Source organism: Calypte anna, chromosome 1, assembly GCF_003957555.1.
Source record: "Calypte anna isolate BGI_N300 chromosome 1, bCalAnn1_v1.p, whole genome shotgun sequence".
In the NCBI taxonomy this organism is placed as follows: Eukaryota; Metazoa; Chordata; class Aves; order Apodiformes; family Trochilidae; genus Calypte; species Calypte anna.
The window spans coordinates 111,432,247-111,451,718 of NC_044244.1; the positions used below are offsets into that span (position 1 = coordinate 111,432,247).

Here is a 19,472-nt window from a genome sequence, read left to right on the forward strand (position 1 = left end):
TGATCTCTTTTGGGGACAACAAGAATGTGTTTATTGAATGCAGTAGCAAATTCTTGGAGATTTCAGTATCTGGATTGCTGGTAACATGAGGTAGCAGCTGGCTTTTGGAGCATGCCTTAGGCTTTTATTACTTCGTGTTTTTAAGACCTCTCTCCCTTTGATTTCCTAATCATGCCTCGAATTAATTCCCAGTGATTTCTTTCTATTCTCTTTCATTTGGAAAGAAACTGCTTGTGACATCCAAGTGTGGCTCATAACACTGATCCCCTTAAAAATCTGTCTGTCCTTCTAGAAAGATTTGCTTACTGGAACACCAACAGCATTCTCCCTCTGTTTTTAGCAGTAATTTAGTACCTTGAAATTTAGACCGTGTTTCTTGCTGTGAAAGACTAGTCAAGCTTTCTTCAGGGCTTCAGTGATTGCTGCTGAACCATCCTCTCTGTACTTATCCCTATATGAACTGTAGCCTGAGGATCCAGAGCTCTGTTTTTCTGGTGGTGTTGCCAATGTCTGTTCTGTTCCACATACACTGCTGAAGTAAACTACTATGCATTTGTTTGTGTTGCATGTATGTTTACTCAGCTTTCACTTTAAAAATAGCACCCAAGATTTTTAAACATGCACTGGGGAGTAAGAATCCATTATTTTGTTTTGTAATAATGCTAACATATTCACGAAGCTGTGTTAGTAAAAGAAATGTTTCTGTGTTCTGTTCCAGGTTTTGGGATTTGAAGTTGATACGGTGAACTCTGTCCAGTTCTCAAACCACACAGGTAAAATTTTCATGTGTGTTCAGGTATCACCATGCAGTCACTCAGCCCTACTCAACATATGGCTCACCTCATCCCATGACAGGGAAAAGGGTCTTAAATTTTCACTCACATTTTCAGGATATAGGACAAGGATGTAATTTTCATATTTTTATTCAAGTCTCAAAGAAGTCTGTATTTGGGATAAGGGCATGATATGATGTGGTAATGTCCTGTTTTGCTACTTCAGAGCATGAGTTTCTTTTGTTAGTCAGTAATCTAATTAACTTGGGTGGTGAAATGTCAAATAGAGCCATCTATACTTGGGGAGTCTTCGGTGCTGTTTTCATTGCATTATGGCCCTGTGACACTCATAATCATGTTACCAGCCCCAAACATCAGAGGAATACTGGGCTAGACTCAGTGTCTTCTCTCTATGTGCCTACCTAGATGACTAGCAATTATCCTAAAAATTGCATTCTGGAGAGAGTGTTCATACATTTGAGTCTATTTTTGCTTGGGTTCTAAGCCTAAATGTGATGCATTCACATAGTATTTTCTGAGTTCCTAACACTCACAGTGCTAGAGGACTTTATTTTTGAAAAAAAAAAAGCTGAAATGCTTGTTCATGTTAGAAATATGTTTCACCCATGAAGGAGCTCCAGGGGACTTGCTGGTTTTGACCAGTAGAGGCACATCTACTGTCATGGTGGTAGCAGGTTGTTTGAGGAGAGATCTACTCTAGATGAAGAAGTTCTACAAAAGTCTTAAAAAAATAATTCTTGAACAAATTCTGACTTTATCATCTTGGAAAAGAGCAAAAATTATTTCTGAAAAAGAAAAAAACCCAAAAGTGGTGATAGTTCCCTAGTGCCTCACAGGTACAGCTCTATTAACAAACTGCTAAGTTTTTGAAACAGAGCAGACCAGAAAGCTTCTGTCCTCTTACTATGTCGCACTCCATGCAGCTTTCAAATGATTATAAGATGTACTAGCATGGAAGGAACTTAGTGTCATCCTGTGAAAAAGATGTGAATGTTTCAAGGGTAGCCAGAAAGTCATCTCTGTTTGCTGAGAAAAGGCATGATAGAAGTAATAATTGAACAAAAGGTGGGGGGTTCTTTCCTGGCTCAGGCAAAATGCTGCTTATTTTGTTTGTACCCTTTGGCATAGACCAAAGGTTCTTTTAGTTTTTAAATAGATAGTTATACGTGACTTTTGGAGTTTATTCAGTTTTGGAGTTCAGGATTTCTTATTGTTCAGTTATTGTTAGCTGGGCAAAACTGCTGTAATCTTCCAGAAATTAAACAATTTTTTCACGTGAAATAACTCAGCACTCAAAATAGATGAGCACCTGTCGTTTGTTGGCTTTCAGTTTCAAGATTAAATCAGCTTTATAGGGCGTGAAAAGAGCTCAATAGAGGTGTTACTGGACCATAAAATGAATATGTCTGAAGGTGGGAAAATTACATGACCGATAGGATGATTAGGTTCCTAAAACATAAAAGAAGGAAGATTGTAATTTTTTAATAGTATCACAGCTGGAGAAACATTACCAGTGCTTCTGTCAAGGTTTGACAGACAATGAAGATAGTAGAAAGAACAAGTTAATGGGGGCTTTTTTTTGCTTTTTTCCGTCTAAGAAGGCCTAAATGAATATCCCAAAACAAAAAAATACCTCCAAAATAACACATTAATATATTTGGAATTTGTATTTTGTCTCCTGGTGTTTAGGTGTCACATTAATTTTTTTTCTTTCTGTAGATTGCTGAACAACCTCGTGACTTCAGAAAGCAGAGCTTTCAGAAAAAAATTACAATAGTGTGTTTGGCACTTGCCAAGCATGAGTGAAAGAAGATTACTTTGAAAAGTATTGGTAATTTGTCTGAAAGAGGAAAGGGTCACAAAAGAAACAAAGAAGAAAGGAAGCACACAAAATTTGCAGTAGTACCTGCAAATCAATGTACGTGCCATCTGTGCCCCTGCAGGGATTAATGAGCAGAAACTGCCCTGCTAGGCTGTGGCCTGTGTCTGGAGCAGAGCTGCAACACATGGGAATGATGGTGGGTGAACTGGTGAAGATAACTTGAAATTCCTACAAGAACAAGATCTTAAGAGAAGGCTTTCAGTGTTCATTATAGAAGCTGATGGGCAAAATCTTCCTTCAGAATCTGTGAGCTGCAGTTTCTAGATGAATGTGACATACCAGAGGGGACACAGATAGCCAAGTGTGTGAGGTTTTGGATGTGGTATTCTTTCTTCCTTTTTTGATATTTCCCCATCCCCCATTTTAAACATGGTCTTTGTCAGTAAAAGATAAAATTCAAAGGGAATTCATGACTAACAGGGTTTCTTTGGTGAATCACTTTTGCTTTTTTTTTTTTGCCCTGTCTTCAAATTAGCAAGATACTATGGGCCTATTTCTGCTGACTCCTTCTCAGAAAATTCATCTTTCTTTAGTCTCTGATAATCCTGAAATTCAGAAAATGTGCTTAAAATCAGTCCCCCTGGGAAAACAGTGTGTCATGTTGCATGGTGAGGAACTTTTTATTAGAGTGACTCACCCTTAAATGGCGTCATGCTTCATGTTCAAATGAAAGAAGCTGTCATGCAACCTACAAAGGTTCTGTGCTTTTAATTCTGTTTTACTCTGTTGTTTGCAGAAGCATCTCGTTGTCTGATGTGCAAAAATAAGAACCTAGGGCTTTTTATTATATTGTTGATCATTTGGAGTACATTTGTAATTCTACAGTGATTTGAATTTTTGTTTTATTGGTAGGTTAATGGTAAGCATATAATGGTCTTACTTTGCCATCCAAATCCTACCCTTGATACTGCTCCAGAACAAACAGACTGGTTTTATTGATTTTTTTTCTCTTCCTTTTCTTTTAGTTTTTAAGCAAAGCACTTACGACTACCACTTAGTGGATGTGTAGTGGGTGGTTGGGTTGGCTGGTAAGCTTAATACACGAGAAGCTGTAATTATATCTTGATGTGATTCTTCACAGTCTGCCACCCATACCCAGTCATTCACACCCAGATAGTGAGGAACAAAAGGAAAAGATCTCCACTCATGCCTGTCACTGGTAGTATTTTACTCTCACACTGACCAGCTGTAAAAATACACTTTAGGAGAACTTGGTACTCTATTTCTGGTTTTGTTGAAGGTCTCCTGGTGTCTGAAGATTGAGCCCTGTGTTTAGACCAGTCACAGTTGGCATAGAAAATCTGTGGCACAGCTGGGACCAGATTACCTGCCCATTATGTGCTTCAAACACAAGATTTTTCTTCCTTTTTGCCATGTGAAATACTTGGTTACTGAAATGACTTGCAAGAATTACGCAAGGAGCACCACAGGAGGAACTCGCATCTCACAGTAGAATGTTCTGGGCTGGAAAACAAAGAAATCTTATGTGCCTTGCTATACTTAAATCATAGCTTGTTTTTTGTTATTGTTTTGTTTTGTTCTGGTATGCCTGGGATTTTTATTCTTTTTTCCTTGTTTTTGAAAGTAATTAAGAGGTTTATAAATTGATTCCAAAAGAGAAAAAAATGTACTAGTGGAGGAAGGCAAAAAAAAAAATCTAAGTGCATCTTGGGTACAGTATTATCTGCCTCTCTTGGTTGTGGTTTGTTGGGGGTTTTTTTGTCTTTTCATACAGATGAAGAAAGACATTTTCTTAGAGACTAATGAATTATGTTTATCATTTTAGAGGGATAAGTGACAAGAGGCATCATATCGTGGCCTGTCTTTCCGTTAGCTACTTAAAATCAAATGTATAACATTTAATTGCCATAAAAGGCCGTAACACAGATACCCAGAAGGTGTATAAAAGTTTTTAAATTGTTATGTTAATCTGTATACTCAAAAATTATTACTAACCTGGGAAACTAATGAAGGTTAGTCTGAGCCAAGTGCAGTTTTGGAGAGCTGTATCCTCTTTTATAATGCTCTCTCAGTCTGGCACTGAGGGGAGTTGTTTAGAAGTTTTGTAACCAGAACAAGGAACACTCAGCTTTCTTCTTCTGTGGAAGACACAAGCCAAGATCTCACCTTAATATCCAAGATAAAAGAGTAATAACTTTATCCAGCTGCTATGCCTAACCAGCTCTGCAGTCTCCACATGGGATGCAGTTGTTTTGCCAAGTACAAACTTGAAACTCATTGTTTAGTTTTCTTGGCTGAGTTTTTTGTACAGTGTGTTCAAATAGTCAGCTGCTTTGAACTTCTGAGCTGTTGAGCAGAAATGTAACTGCAGTGTAGGGGTTATAGTAAGCGGACAGTTAAATAGAAGATTTTCAGTTTTCTCTTGCTTTTTCCCAGATTACTTCTATTTAGTGGTGTAGGGATAACATTTTTAGAAAGCTGACTTTCTTTTAGGTCTTGCAATGCAGTTCTGGGCCTTCAGATGTGCTCGTTTCCAGCCAAGTTCTTTTGTCTAGCCAGGAAGACATAGATTCCTCGTTACCATCCTTAACTCCAGCCACTGTCATGCTTTTCCCTAAATCCAATTGGACTTCACATGTTTAGGCTTTTTGATGGCATTCCCTGTTATCTAGCTGTGAATTCAAGGCTACTCAGTGTTTTTTTGACCACACAGTATTTATATGTTTTTTTTGTCTTTCCCATTTGAAGATCATTCCACTCCTTCTGTTTGGGACCCCAAAGGTGTCCATCCTTCAGTTAGTTAAACACTTTTTTGAGCATGAGTGACAGGTTTTTTCTTCTCCTCCTCTACAGAAGTTGCTTTTTGATTGTAATTTCTACCAAGGGAGTAGGATAAGTGCAGTGTTATTGAATTTGCCCCTTGTTCATCATGTTACATGAACTTTCCCTGGGGAAAGGGCTTCTGTCAGTTTCCATGTTGCTCACCAGTTTTGATTGTGTTTGTTTTTGCATACTTGGATTCAGCTCGATTGAAATCACATTTCTCTGTGGATCCAGTGATGGCATTGCCCTTTTTCTTCTGTGTGAATAACTGGGGATTCCCCAAGAGCTTCCTTAGGGCTTTTTTTTCCTCCTCCAGCTATCATGTGATTAGATTTAGGCTGCATTGCACATGTTTCCAGATGGTAAAAAGGATCCTCTAAATACCTTTGGAAGTCATCGGTATGCAGTTCAAACAATATCCCTGCCCCATGTTGGTAACAAAAGTTCCTGAGCTAAGCTGAGCTGCTACCTGACATTTTGTTTCTCTCTTTCTCTCCATCAGTGGAGGGTCAGTGTGACACAGACCCTGTGCATTGGCTGTTCAAGACAGCTTGACATAGAATCATAGAATCATAGAATCCTTGGGGTTGGAAGGGACCTCGAAAGATCACCTAGTCCAACCCCCCCTGCCAGAGCAGGGCCACCTAGAGCACTTCGCATAGGAACGTGTCCAGGCGGGTTTTGAATGTCTCCAGTGAAGGAGACTCCACGACCCCCCTGGGCAGCCTGTTCCAGGGCTCTGTCACCCTTACAGTAAAAAAATTTTTTCGAATATTCAACTTGAACCTCCTATGCTCCAATTTACACCCATTACCCCTTGTCCTATCACTGGTCACCACTGAGAAGAGCCTAACTCCATCTCCCTGACACTCACCCCTTACATATTTGAAAACATTGATGAGGTCACCCCTCAGTCTCCTTTTCTCCAAACTAAAGAGACCCAGCTCCCTCAGCCTTTCCTCATAAGGGAGATGTTCCACTCCCTTAATCATCTTAGTAGCTCTGCGCTGGACTCTTTCAAGCACTTCCCTGTCCGTCTTGAACTGAGGGGCCCAGAACTGGACACAGTACTCCAGGTGTGGCCTCACCAATGCAGAATAGAGGGGGAGGAGAACCTCTCTTGACCTACTAACCACACCCTTTCTAATGCACCCCAGGATGCCATTGGCCTTCTTGGCCACAAGGGCACATTGCTGGCTCATGGTCATCCTCTTGTCTACCAGGACCCTCAGGTCTCTTTCACCTACACTGCTCTCCAGCAGGTCAGCCCCCAACCTATACTGGGACATCGTGTTGTTCTTCCCCAAATGCAAGACTCTACACTTCCCCTTGTTGAATTTCATCATGTTTCTCTCTGCCCAACTCTCCAGCCTGTTTAAGTCTCTCTGAATGGCAGCACAGTGAATGTGCAGGGTCCATCTAGAGAAGTGGCTCCTAAGAGTATCTACATGGTCTGGTCAATCTATCATAGCTGTTTTTATGACTGTGTGTAAGATTAATGACCATTAATCTTATATCTGACCTTCATTCTGGGTGAAAACTGCACTCAGTTTCATTGATGGGCAGAATGGAATGAAAAGGACTTTGTTCTGTTCCTGTATGGGCTGGGCTGTCTTTGCAGCACTTTAAAGAAGCAGAGGTTTGAGGAAGAGGAGAAGGCAGGTTATTTCTCTGAAACTGCAGATGTAACTGAATGAACTTACATATTTGTGTTAAATAAGCTCAATACTTGAGTCAGTTGTCATCAAGGGTTCCTCATCTACTTGGGGCTAGGCATGTGCCTATGTATGAGCTATTTCTGTTTTGAATCCTATATTTTAGAGTGGAACTCCTAACACACTGGAATCCCTCAGTTTGTCTGTAACATACTGGAATCCCTCACTTGGTTTCTGCAGAGACTTTTTAAAGCATTTGCTGGGGAGGGGATCACAGTGGCTGATGTGACTCAGTTCCCCAGCCAGCTGGCAGCAAGTTGTGTTTTAGAGGCGAGGCCTTTGTGAGCCGAGGAGAACAAAATGATCCATCTGCTCACCCTACTGTGGGTGTATTTGCATTTATAAGAAGGAAAACTGAAAAATGTGCTTATCCTAGGCTCTAGGCACCTTTTGACAGTTACTTTAATAGCACAGCTTATAGCGATAATCAAAGTCAACTGTTTTTATCACAGAATTTTCTGCTCCAAGAGTAGAAATGAAAACAAACAAAATACTTTGTTTTCACATAGTGATGATGTGGAAGAAGATACCTCATGTAACATTTCACTTTTCTTAACTCCAGTTGATGAAAAGAAAAGCTTTTTAACAAATTCTGAATTTATGAAGGTTTGGAGAGTTCAAGCACTGGTGCTTCATCTAATCTCCTGGTGCAATCCCTGCTCTTAAATATATGGGAGTGATGGCTGCTGTCTAGGTGGAAAGGTTAGGTTCAAGGTGCATTTACATGTTTTGACAAATGTTTAGAGTCTATTAAGGAAGATTTTTTATTTATCTCCGCATTTTATTTTATTGAAATCAGCTGCCATGGGGCTTGGTCCATTGGTTGCTGAAATCAGTAAAGCTTCTCCCAAATAACTTCATATTCCACCTACTTCTCAGCCAAGAACATTCACTTATAATTATTAGAGGTCATTCAAGGATAAGTGTGTATGGATATTATTTGTCTGCTTATAGTGTCTTTTTTATACTCCTTTGCCTCTTCCGGGATCTTCAACATTCAAATTGTGGTATTTTTGGCAGAAAATTTGACAGATGACATTGTAAATTTAATGAGCATCCATGACAATGGATGTGGTCACTCTATTCATTATATGCAGGTCCCAGTGAACACCGTGTCTGTGTCAAGATAGATCCACAACTTCATTTAAGCTTGTCATCTACCTGTCAAATCTTTTCCTTTTTTTTTTTTTTTTTTAATAACATAAAATAAGAAAAATAGATTCTACTGACACCCTCCTCCAGTGAAGTCTAAAACATATGTTTTCCCCCCTCCACACAGGAAAGGGATTGTTGAGTAGGCTCCATGGGAACACATGGCAGCAGTTTGTCTGCTCTGCTTGATTTGCTGATAAATGGACAGTCTCAGACTCCACTGTAATCATTCTAATTCCCTTGAGAAGCAGAGATGCTAAGAAGAAGCTGAGTGTGTTAACTCTTCTGCTGACAGCAGCTTTCACCCAGCAACAGCAGGCAATGGTCTTTTACAGAAGAGGAGGTGGAAATGCTCTCTGGTGTTAATATCTGATGCAGTCCCTCCAAGTGTATAGTCTGTGTGATCCTAAATAGAAAAATGTAGCTCTAGAAAAATTGATTCACATTTACTTTGCAGGTTATTCCCACTGGAAGGGTCAGGTGTTAAATTCAAATGAACTTCATGAGCTGTATGAAGGACTGAAGCTGAACAAGGTCAACCGCTATGATTACGTACTCACAGGTAAGGGGAACTTCTTCCTCCAAGTTCCCATGACACCTTTACAAAAGTAAAGATATATAAAAGAGATGATACATTTTCCCTCCTTTGATTCCTCCTGCAATTTCATCTGTGTGTTATAGTCACAGCTGTTCATGCTGATTAGTTTGAAGCACCTAAGGTTCTCCTCCACAAACATTGTAATAGAATAATAATAATAGGTAAGTTGAGCCTCTTGTGTAGTTTGCAGACTTTTACAGGCCAGTCATGTACAGGCTTAATTAATGTTTTGGGAGTGCCTCGCCTGAAAAAATGATGAGGAATGGCAGAGTATTATTTTAAAATGTATTATGAAGGCACGACTTAATCCTTTCTCCTAAATTTGAAGCACTAGCACTCCGTGCAGTACTTCATAGTACTGCATATATATACATATAGTACATATATACATATACATACATATAGTACTTCATGCATACTATAGCATGATTTTGTACACGGTTTTTTGTCCTTGCTTTTTTGCTTCATCTTTAAGGAGTAGTGCTTTGGATACAGAGCAAAGTAGGGCTGGATTTTGGTTTTGACTCTGTTATATCTCTTGAATTTTTTGCTCTTGTTTCTATGTAAATCTGAGCGGATACAGTTCTGCAGGACATAATGACTGTGCAGTGTTTTCCTCTGCTGGCCCCTAGGTGCAAAGTGTTCATAAATATAGGCAAAAAGAGTTTCTTATTGAATGCTTCATAGAAAAGAAAGAGATTCTATAAGCAGTTTTTATTAAAATCTGCTTCTCATCCAATTGCCACTTCTCAAATATTGATTACTGGTCAAGTTTCACCTTAGTATCTGGTTTAGATTACAGTATCAATTTTTTTAGGTTAATGAACAGTCACCTTTTAAGCTAAACACAAATACATTGCCAGATATGATTGATTTCATAGCTTCCTTATGCAGGAAAGTGCTTTATACACAGGGAAAACTGGAAACTTAAGTATATGGATTATAATCCCAAAGCATCCATTCTGGTTTAAAGGGTTTTTTTAAAAACAAAACAAAATATACTTCAGAAGAGTCTTTTTTTCCCCAAAGGGTATACAAGAGACACATCGTTTCTTGCAATGGTGGTGGATATTATCCAGGAGTTGAAGCAACAGAATTCTAACTTAGTATATGGTAAGGATTTGTATTGTAATCTACTCTGTTTTGCCATTGTATGTGCCCATCCTTTGCATGTTTTAGGATGAAAATGCTAATCTGATGTTACCCAGCATTTCAGTAGCATCTTGTGCTCTGATCTGGCTGGGTTCATCTGATGCTTTAATGAAGTTTGGGTTCTTTTCCAGCATTGATTCAGTGTTGAGGAAGTTGTGGTTTTTTATCATTCTGATTTTATGCTTTTCAGTATGTTTTTTGCATTATGCCTTACAATGAGGTACATACCTTGAGGACTGATCATCTGTATAAAAGAAAAAAGGCTTGTAAAATCCCAGTCAGTTGCTGCTCTTTGTAGTTGAGAAGTGTAGGCTGGAAGTGCTGGTAGCTGAAGCACCTCTTCCATTTCCCAGTCACTGAAAAGCAAGATAGACTCTCCCATATTCCCTGCTGTGGTCTCATAATACATCCCAGAAAAAAGTGTCTTGCTGTGCCCTCCAGGCTTCATAATTTTGCTTAAGCTCCAAAGCTTTTTTAAATTGGGGCCTTTTTGTTAAGATTATCTGGAAGCACTCAGAGCATCAGACTCCAGCAGCTGTTAACGTGTCACGCCAGGCTTAAACCTGTGAGAGAAGATTCTTCACTTGCAGTCACCATACTCATGAGTGGTTTGGGACTTCTAAACATAATCCCCATATGCTAAAACTGAGCAAAACATTTAGAGTGACAGGGCAAAGTCAGTGGGGATTTAGTGGGATAGAAAGCTGTGAATAATGGTTTGATGCTGTCATCTTCACACCCAGAAGACTGTATGGTCAGGAAACACCTGGAATGCTTTGCAGGATTTGCAAAGTAGTACTGCAAACTGTGATATGACCTAAAGTTAACAAAGCACAGTTCTTTGGAAAAATACAGCAGAGGTATGTTCAAGACCTCAAGTTTTGTTGCTTTTTAGCCTTTATTAGCACTGATGTATTGTCGGGTTCTCCAGAGAGAACTTGTACTACTACTTGTACTAGTAAGTGAAAGCCAAAAACTGTTGGAATATGAGCAGAACATCTAGCTGTATAGAACAGGAAGGAAGTAAGTAGTCGGATAGTGAGAACACAGCTAGGCTTCTAAGATCCTTTAATAACTAGATCACAATGTAAGAAAAATACTTTAAAAATGTAGAACAAATTACCGTCTTTTTTACTCATAGTGGCTTCTTTAAATAGTGATTGGACATTGATTTGATACCTTTGGATTTGTATCTTTTTATCTTGTTAAAAGCTCTTTTAATACACTGAAGTATGTTCCTTTTTGAAGTACAAGGCTAGGCTCTTTCTGTCCTTAGTATGAAACTGAGGGCACTTGGGATGTGTGCTTAATACAGTTGATGATTTGGAACCTGTGCCAAAGATACGTTAACGTTATTACACCAGATATGAGTGTATGTACTTTGGCATGGATTTTCTTCTCACTTTATTGTTATACACATATTTTTTCATGTGCACACATAGCATTTTAGTGTGTATATTTGGCATGTATCTTTTAAATGTTAAAATAAAAATAGGACTCTTTTTACAGCGATCAGCTTCTACATTTTTTACGCATCATACTGCTGTTAGTTTTATGTTGGGAAATGAAGAGGAGGGCTCTCTGCATTTTCCATAGCAAAAGCCCTTTCACCTGCATCAGTCAGACCCTGTCATCCTCATCATCTTTAGACATGGCAACATGGAAGCGTTTAGAGGTTGACTACAACCTTCTGACAACTGTTTGTAGCACACGGCCTACTCTTTCAGAATTGGCAGACACCAGTTGTAAATTTCTGGTTGAATGTGCTGCAAGAAATGTGTGAGTGTATGAGCTGTCAAGTGCTCAGGGCTGTTACATAGCTACTACTGTTACCTAAAATGTTTCCCTCCCACGAGGGTCTTCTCTCTGACTGCCCCCCATTCTAAAACTAGATTTATTCTGTTACAGTATGCGATCCAGTGATGGGTGACAAATGGAATGGAGAAGGCTCTATGGTTAGTACTTACCTGTTTGGATTCTCTGTGTAGTGAATATTTGCTATATAAAAAAATTTTTAAACACCAGAACTAAGCTACTTTACCTAAGTGTTGCTGTGGATTCCAGCATCAAGTAAGTTTGTACTTGAATTTCCTGCATTTGACTGAAGAATCAAATTATCTGGGAAGAAAGATGACTGCATAGCCATGGGATTATTTCTCTCTGTTGAGTCAACAGGGGGAATACACACCTGTAAGCAGAAAAATATCCTCCTGCTACCCCTCCTTGTCTCACTGGAGTTCCCTCATCTCCTGTGAAGGGCGCTGTTTTGGCTTGTTGCCTGGCTGGCATTGCCAGAAATTGTATGAATTCACATACCACTTGAACCTAAATGCAGATGACATTTTTGACGTGAGATGCAATAGCTGCTAGGCATTGGGCTGTGATCAGTGACAGAATGGTTCTGTGTGCCAATACCAGACTGCATACTGATAAAGAAACATTCTTTTTTAATCTAAACTAATAAATAATTTCAGTAAAAAATATAGTGTGGAAAGACAGTAATGATAACAGCAGTAATGATATTTTAGGTGTTCTTCTGCCTCTAGCTAGTCATGCACTATGAATTTTTCTTTGTCCTTGGACATTTAACAGTTCACCTGCTTGAAAAACATCACATGAAAGAGCACTTAGTAATAAATTTACCATTGCTTTTGTGTTCTATTCTTTAATTTTATGTCTATTGCAACATTTGTTATCCTTGTCTATTTTATAACAAGGCAGAGATTTAGTGGCTGACCCTGCAAGCCCTTAGCTCTTGGAAGACGTGATAACCATGGGCCTACCTGTGTCTTTTGGGTGGAAGACAAGGTAGTTGGAAGAAAAGTACAGAATTTAACTGAAAACACAGCAATTCCAGCCATAGAAAGTAGTAAAAATACTATATAAAACCCCTTGGTTTAGGAGTGACCTATCCTTACATTGCTGTCTAAAGACAGAATCCCTGTGACATCCCAGAGTTGCCATGACCATCATTTCTCATGAGTAAGCTCAATATCAGTATGACAGAAGTTCTGGTGGCACACACAGTAGTCAATGCTGTGGTGGGGTTGTACCTCTTGCTGATGAAATCAGGATAGGAGACAGTAACACATGGCACATATATATTTGCAACCAGCCCTGGGTATCTTATGAGCCTAACAGAAAATAAAACATGGATGAAAGCAGGAATTAATCCTCATTTAGCAAATGCAGTTCTAGCAAAGAATATTAGCTGTTAGTGAACAATGAATTTTATTAAAGTTTGTGTTAAGTTGAGTCACAGCAGGACTGCAGAAGGTGAGGTGGACCCCTGTACTCATCTAACAAGAATTCCTTTTTGATCTCCAGTGTGTGCCAAAACAGCTGATGTTTTTCAGCTTCCACTCTGAAGAGCATACAGATTGATGGGCTCCTTCTAAGTCCTACTGCATGTCAGCTGTTTAGACAGCTCCCTTTGGTAATGGGCAGTATTTGGCTAAGGAAGATGGTATAGAGATGGAACACATAAGAAAAAAGGCCCTTGTTACTTGAAGAGCTGATTCTGCAGGCAGTGAAGTGTTCTTGCAATTTGTTAGACTTGGGTGCAACACAAGTAAAATATTTTAAATGTACTTACCAGGACTGCTTTCTAGATTAAGTTGTATGGTTGAACAAATACAAATTTGATTCTTGGTCACCCAGGTTAATGTGCAGTACACCCTAGAAATACTACACTGAAAGAAGGAGAAAAAATAAAAAATAGCATGGATGTTTATTTTTCCTAAGCCCCACAATGCAACAAGATCAGTGTGGACATGTACTGGTACAGCAAAGGTCCCCTGTACTGTGGGTACAGCAAAGTAGTTTCTCTTCAGGAGGTAAAGACATAAGAATGGGTTCCACATGTTGGGACACATTATTTTCTTATGCTGCTGTGCCACTTTGGTGAGAGGGACCTCAAAAAGTTCTTTGTCCAGGCACCACTTCCTTTCAATGCTACCAGTTTAGGGCTGTCTGCTTAGCACTGCTTCCTATCACCTCCAGTGGAAGAAGGAGGACAATACGTGGGCTGTTCTGTCAGCAGCTAGAAGATGCACTGCCACTGTAGTTCCTGTTGCATACAGTGGGAGCTCTCAGGTTACTCAGTGGCTGGAAGGGAAGGAGAATTGCATTTCCACATCTTTGATGCTGCAGACATTTTATGCTGTTTCTTCTCCCCTAGTATGTGCCCAAGGATCTCCTCCCAGTCTACAGGGACAAAGTTGTGCCTGTTGCTGATATAATTACTCCTAACCAGTTTGAAGCTGAGTAAGTAATTATTTCATTTTATACCTAAATAAACATAGAGATGAAAGCAGAGGAGACTGATACCTTTTCTTTGTCTCAGTACAGAAGCATATGTATGTGGTGGGTTTTGGTTTTTAGCTGTTATTTGCAAGTGGTGCCTTCCAGCAAACCTCCAACTGTTACATATAACCAATATGAAACCAATAAAAATCTGGGAGTTACTTGAGGAAAGGATTTTTCTTATTTTCTTTGTTTTCTCATTTTCATGATTACTTCTCAGTGTCTTCAGAGGGCTATATCTAAGGCAGGGTGAAAAAATTACTCTCTTTCTTTCCCTGTCCTTAGCCTTTGTTAGGAAGATTTTTATTGTATGTCAGAATATCAAAACTGAAATAATTTGACTCGGACACCTAAAATTAGGTTCAGAAATACTACTGTGGCAACACAGAGTCATTGGAGGTAAGAATTTAACTGCCTGCCCCATCTGTGTAGCTGTGACTCTTAGATCAGGGGATAATCTGTTGTGTTACATTACAGTCTGTCCGTCTAAATGAAGGAAGCACCTACATGGGAGATGGAGAAAACATTTGCAAGGGAATTTTCTCTATAGGAGGCAACAGGTTAAGACTGGTGTGAGGGTTCTCCAGGACCACTCTGTATGTGCTCATAACTTTTTAAGAGACAGTGGTCTGATATCACAGACCATGGAGTTACAAATCATTTTGTCCTTTGTGGTGCAGTCCAATCCTTTCTCTTTTCAAAGAGTAAACAAAGCAATCTTTTCCTGAAGAACTTGGGTTCTTTTAAGATTTCTGTTTTCATTTTCAGGTTACTCACGGGCAGGAAGATTCACACAGAAAAAGAAGCTTTAGAGGTAAGCAGGCAAGGGGTAGGATGTGTAAGATCTCTTTCTGTATTCCTGCCTGCCATGCTGGAGTTCAGCATTGAAGTCTCTTTGGCCTCTGTCCTTTCTCTCAGTTTATCACTAAAGCTTGTGTACTTCAGGCACAAATGGCTTTCTGTTCTAGTGCCAGACTCGTGCAGAAACATCCTGACAGAACCACAGATAAAGGAATTACGGTGGTAATGAGTCTGTGAGCTTGTTTTCCCGCAGTATGAGAAGGGAAGCAGCAGCAGTGGCAAGTACCCACACACTGTCAGTGCTGTGGAAATGCCCTGGTTGGGCTGAGATCCCCCGGTGACCCCGGGCATTGGGAAAGCTGCGTGAGTCGCTCCCTCTGCTGTCCGCATCCGAGTCGTGCAGCAGCAACGCTGAGGGCTGGGGCAGCCGCTTCCCATTCGCCCTACCGGCTGCAAGGGAGAGAGCTTGCAAGCCAACTTTTACAAGGAAGGACTGATTGAATCCACTCGGAATCGCTCCCTGGCAGTGTTTGCTGGTGCTCTGTTTCTTTCACTTAAATTGACTCGTAGAGGATGAGAGATGGGTTGCAAAAGGATAGGCTGTGTAGATGAGAAATGAGATTGGTAGAGGTTACCTTTGGGTCCTTCCTGGTGAAAGACAGACAGTTCCACAGCATTGGTAGTGCTGCCACTGGTGTACAGATATGGTAGGTGGTCTGCATATATACTGCATTGAGGTGGAGGGATTTACCTTTTTACACAAAGTGTAAAAAATAAAAAGGTTGCAGGGTTTGGCAGTTTAGAACAAAATAGGAACATGGTTTTACTGGTGTACTGAAAAGGGCTGAGCTCTTTGTTTTGTTGGCTAGTGGAGTGCTTTCATAGTGGACTGATATTATTTCTTCCAATTTTGTTTTGAACTTCAAAGGAACACAAAATCTTTAAACATAAACAGCAGCTGCAGTGGCATCCTGGAGAGTAGCTGGGGTCTGTCTGCCCAAATGTTTGTTGTTTATTTTTCCACTAGCAACTCATGTTAAGTGCACTGATTACCATCTCTTCAGGGCAGGAAGCAGCTCCAAAGATCTCTTAATTTGCCCCTGCTAGTTTTACTGTGTCCTGGGCAAGGGTGATGAACTGTGCTTCATGCCACTAGCTGCTAACTACACCTCAGTTCTTCTCATCCTCACTAGTGGAACCACAGTCTTGAGAGCAACACTGTGAGCTCAGCAGCCATTAGTTTTAGGTTTGTGTATTTCACTTGCAAACATGAGCTGTGTGTCCTAAACAGTTTTGCAAGTTAGTTTTCTTACAGTCTGATTCATGTGCTAGCTCTTACTTGTGATGAGTGATTAAAAGCTCTTGTAAAGAGATGAAATTATACTTAGGAATGGAAACATTTTTTTAAAGTTGCTTGTGGGATATTATATTTTAATCTGTCACCCCAGCTGTGTGTCATGTATAAATTTATCCTCCTCAGTAATACCCAGTGCTGCAGTTCGTCCCCTTTGGATGTGGTAGGGACTCTGGCATCAATTTCTATGGTGACATGCTTTCATTAATTTCTTTAGCAAGACTAATGACGACTGTATAATCTTCTAATATAGACTAATTATAAGGTAATAGTATTGTAGAAAGCTAAGCCCTACAACTAGAAACACTGGTGATTAGGTTGTGGGTGAATTTTGACGTAGAAATGAAAATTAGTTTAGTATTACTTTGCAGATTGATTATGTCTGAATGTGCTGATGGATTTACTGCTTCTTTAAAACCCAACCAATGTCTGTGCAAGGAGGTCTGACAGTTGAAGAAACGTGGAGGCTTAGACAAGAAGGAAGAGCAGTAGATAATTTTAAAATAGCAGAAATAAATCCTTATCATTCAGCTGCTCATGAGTCATAGCTAGCCTGAGAGGCTTTTTAGTTAAACTCTTAAGGGAGAATTAAAATTTTATCTGTATTTTATGCTAAACTCATTATTAAAGTTATTCTTTCTAATGTGAAATCAAAATCGCTTCTTTTCAACCAATTGTGATGTCAGAAGTGCAGTATTAGTGAATTTAGGTGAGGAACACACACAGTGGAAGTGCACCTGCAAAGGTACATAATTTACAGGTATAATTTGGGGTTTGAAATGTAATGAAAAAAGAAATTTGAAGCAGGCACAGATATGCCTCTGATTTATCTCTCTAACTTTTCATTTTTGCTAGCTCTTGAAGTAGTAGCTAGGTAAGACTTCATGACATGGAATTACTGTCTTTCTAGCAAGTGATTCAAGATGCCAGCTCACGTGCATGTGTCTGTATATTTATTCTCTTATTCTTTTGGTAATGTGTTCTGAAAACATGCTGCAAATAAAATATCTAATCACAGCTGAAACAGTATTCTTTTCAGAGGAGCATCCAAAGATAATACTAACAGAAGTGCTTGTGTATTTTAACAAGTGTGGACATTTAAATACAGATGTTTTCATTTCCCTATTTCAAAGTAATTCCCCTTATTCCATTGAATTGAGTGGAAAATATTTTTACTCTTTAGTAAAGATGCCAAAATCAGGTGCTTGTCAAAAATCCTTAGTAATATGAATGATATTATCTTTAATCAACACATGCTGTAGTCACTGATTCTGTCCTTTTCTGCCACATGGAAAGGTAATGGACATGCTTCATGCCATGGGACCAGAGACTGTGGTGATCACCAGCTCAGATCTACAGGCACCTCTAGGAAATGACTACCTGATTGCTCTGGGAAGCCACAGAATAAGTAAGCCATGAACTCCTTCCTTAAACTGTGGTTACTATTAAATTGTTGTGTGTTTTCAGTCACACTACCTGCTCCCTCTTAAGTGAAGTACATACAGTATGTCAGTTGCAAACACTGTCCCAACTTGACAAAGTTTAGAAAAGTTGCACCTTTTAAAAGAGCTGGCAGAAAGCTTACGATGTTCCTTAGCACCTTTATGTTCCAAACAACAAAGGAATTAAAATCTAGTGATAATTTTTCAATTACAGTAATTGCTATTGTATTACTTGCTGGATCTGTTATTTAACTGTCTGTCTGTGTTGCAGCTAAAGCAGATGGCACCAAGATAACGCAGAGGATTCGAGTGGAGTCTCCTAAAGTGGATGCTGTCTTTGTTGGAACTGGAGACTTGTTTGCTGCTATGCTTTTGGCATGGACACATAAGCATCCAAACAATTTGAAGGTGTGGGAGAAATTCTTTGTCTCTCTGCAAGTTTAGACTGTGTTTCTTTTAATTACTTTTAATCTGAGACTTTATTTAAGACTCTCCTCTGTTTTGGCTCTCTTTCCTCACCTTAGAGGAAGAAAAGCAGGTTTTTCTCAATTTAGCTTATACAACTGTGTAGCTTATACAGCTTTGGACATTCACATTAAGACATTCAGTTACGTGGATTTTGTAGTTTTGCCAAATAAAATGTTTTTCTCTCAAGGGAAAGAGACTGTGTCCATGTTTGTAATTATATTTTTTACTCTCACTTCACTATAAGGACTGAAGATCATTTATGAGATTTATTTTTCTGTTTCTTTCACGTAAGCACATAGAGTCTTCATTGCAGGCGTATGGTTTCTAATATGTGTTTGCAAAGATAAAGAGAATCTAAATTTTTTTCCCAGACCATATTAAATAGTTACCATGTTTGCATCTTTTCAGTGATATTTGCCTCTAAAATAGCAGTGGTTTTGTAATAATAATAATAATAATAATAATGTTAAACTGCAGGTAGCTGAAATTTTACTAAATCTTGTATGTATTGTGTTAATGCAGGTCGCATGTGAAAAGACTGTGTCAGCCATGCAACATGTTCTGCAAAGGACCATTAAGAGTGCAAAAGGTAATTCATTCAAACCTTGCTCCCTTGTTCTGTCTGGATTTGTATCAGAAGAAACATTCAGAGAGCCTTCTGGGTTTCCTGACTAAGGGTAGTCCCCACTTTAGAAGCAGCCAGAGAAATCTTAGAATGATAGCTTGGTAGTCTTGTCAGTGCATGTTCCTTACTTTGTCTTCCAATCCTATTACTGACAACACCTGACTGAAGATGTCACTGTTCAGCTTGCAGTGGGACTACAGTCATGTTGACTGTACTTGACTGCTTTGCAAAAACAGTGGTGGAAGACCTTGAGGCAATGATGGGTTTGACGTTCAAGAGAGCTGTTTTAAGAGTAGCTCACTCACTTTGCCTTTGTATATGCATGTCTAGTATTGAGAGGGGTTTGTCACCTAATAATAAACTGTTTGTTTGTTGAACTTTCAGTTCCTAAGGAGATCCA

General features: G+C 39.3%; 1 protein-coding gene across 1 annotated transcript in view; it reads left to right on the forward strand.

Annotated features, from left to right (window-relative positions):
• Positions 1-19,472, forward strand: part of PDXK (pyridoxal kinase) — a 47,665-nt gene that overhangs the window by 17,590 nt on the left and 10,603 nt on the right. The window contains exons 2-10 of the mRNA XM_030469652.1: positions 719-773; positions 8,785-8,889; positions 9,955-10,038; positions 11,986-12,032; positions 14,258-14,343; positions 15,151-15,196; positions 17,834-17,945; positions 18,251-18,387; positions 18,970-19,036. Of these exons, the coding sequence (XP_030325512.1) occupies positions 719-773; positions 8,785-8,889; positions 9,955-10,038; positions 11,986-12,032; positions 14,258-14,343; positions 15,151-15,196; positions 17,834-17,945; positions 18,251-18,387; positions 18,970-19,036 (739 nt within the window). The remainder of the gene's footprint in view (positions 1-718; positions 774-8,784; positions 8,890-9,954; positions 10,039-11,985; positions 12,033-14,257; positions 14,344-15,150; positions 15,197-17,833; positions 17,946-18,250; positions 18,388-18,969; positions 19,037-19,472) is intronic.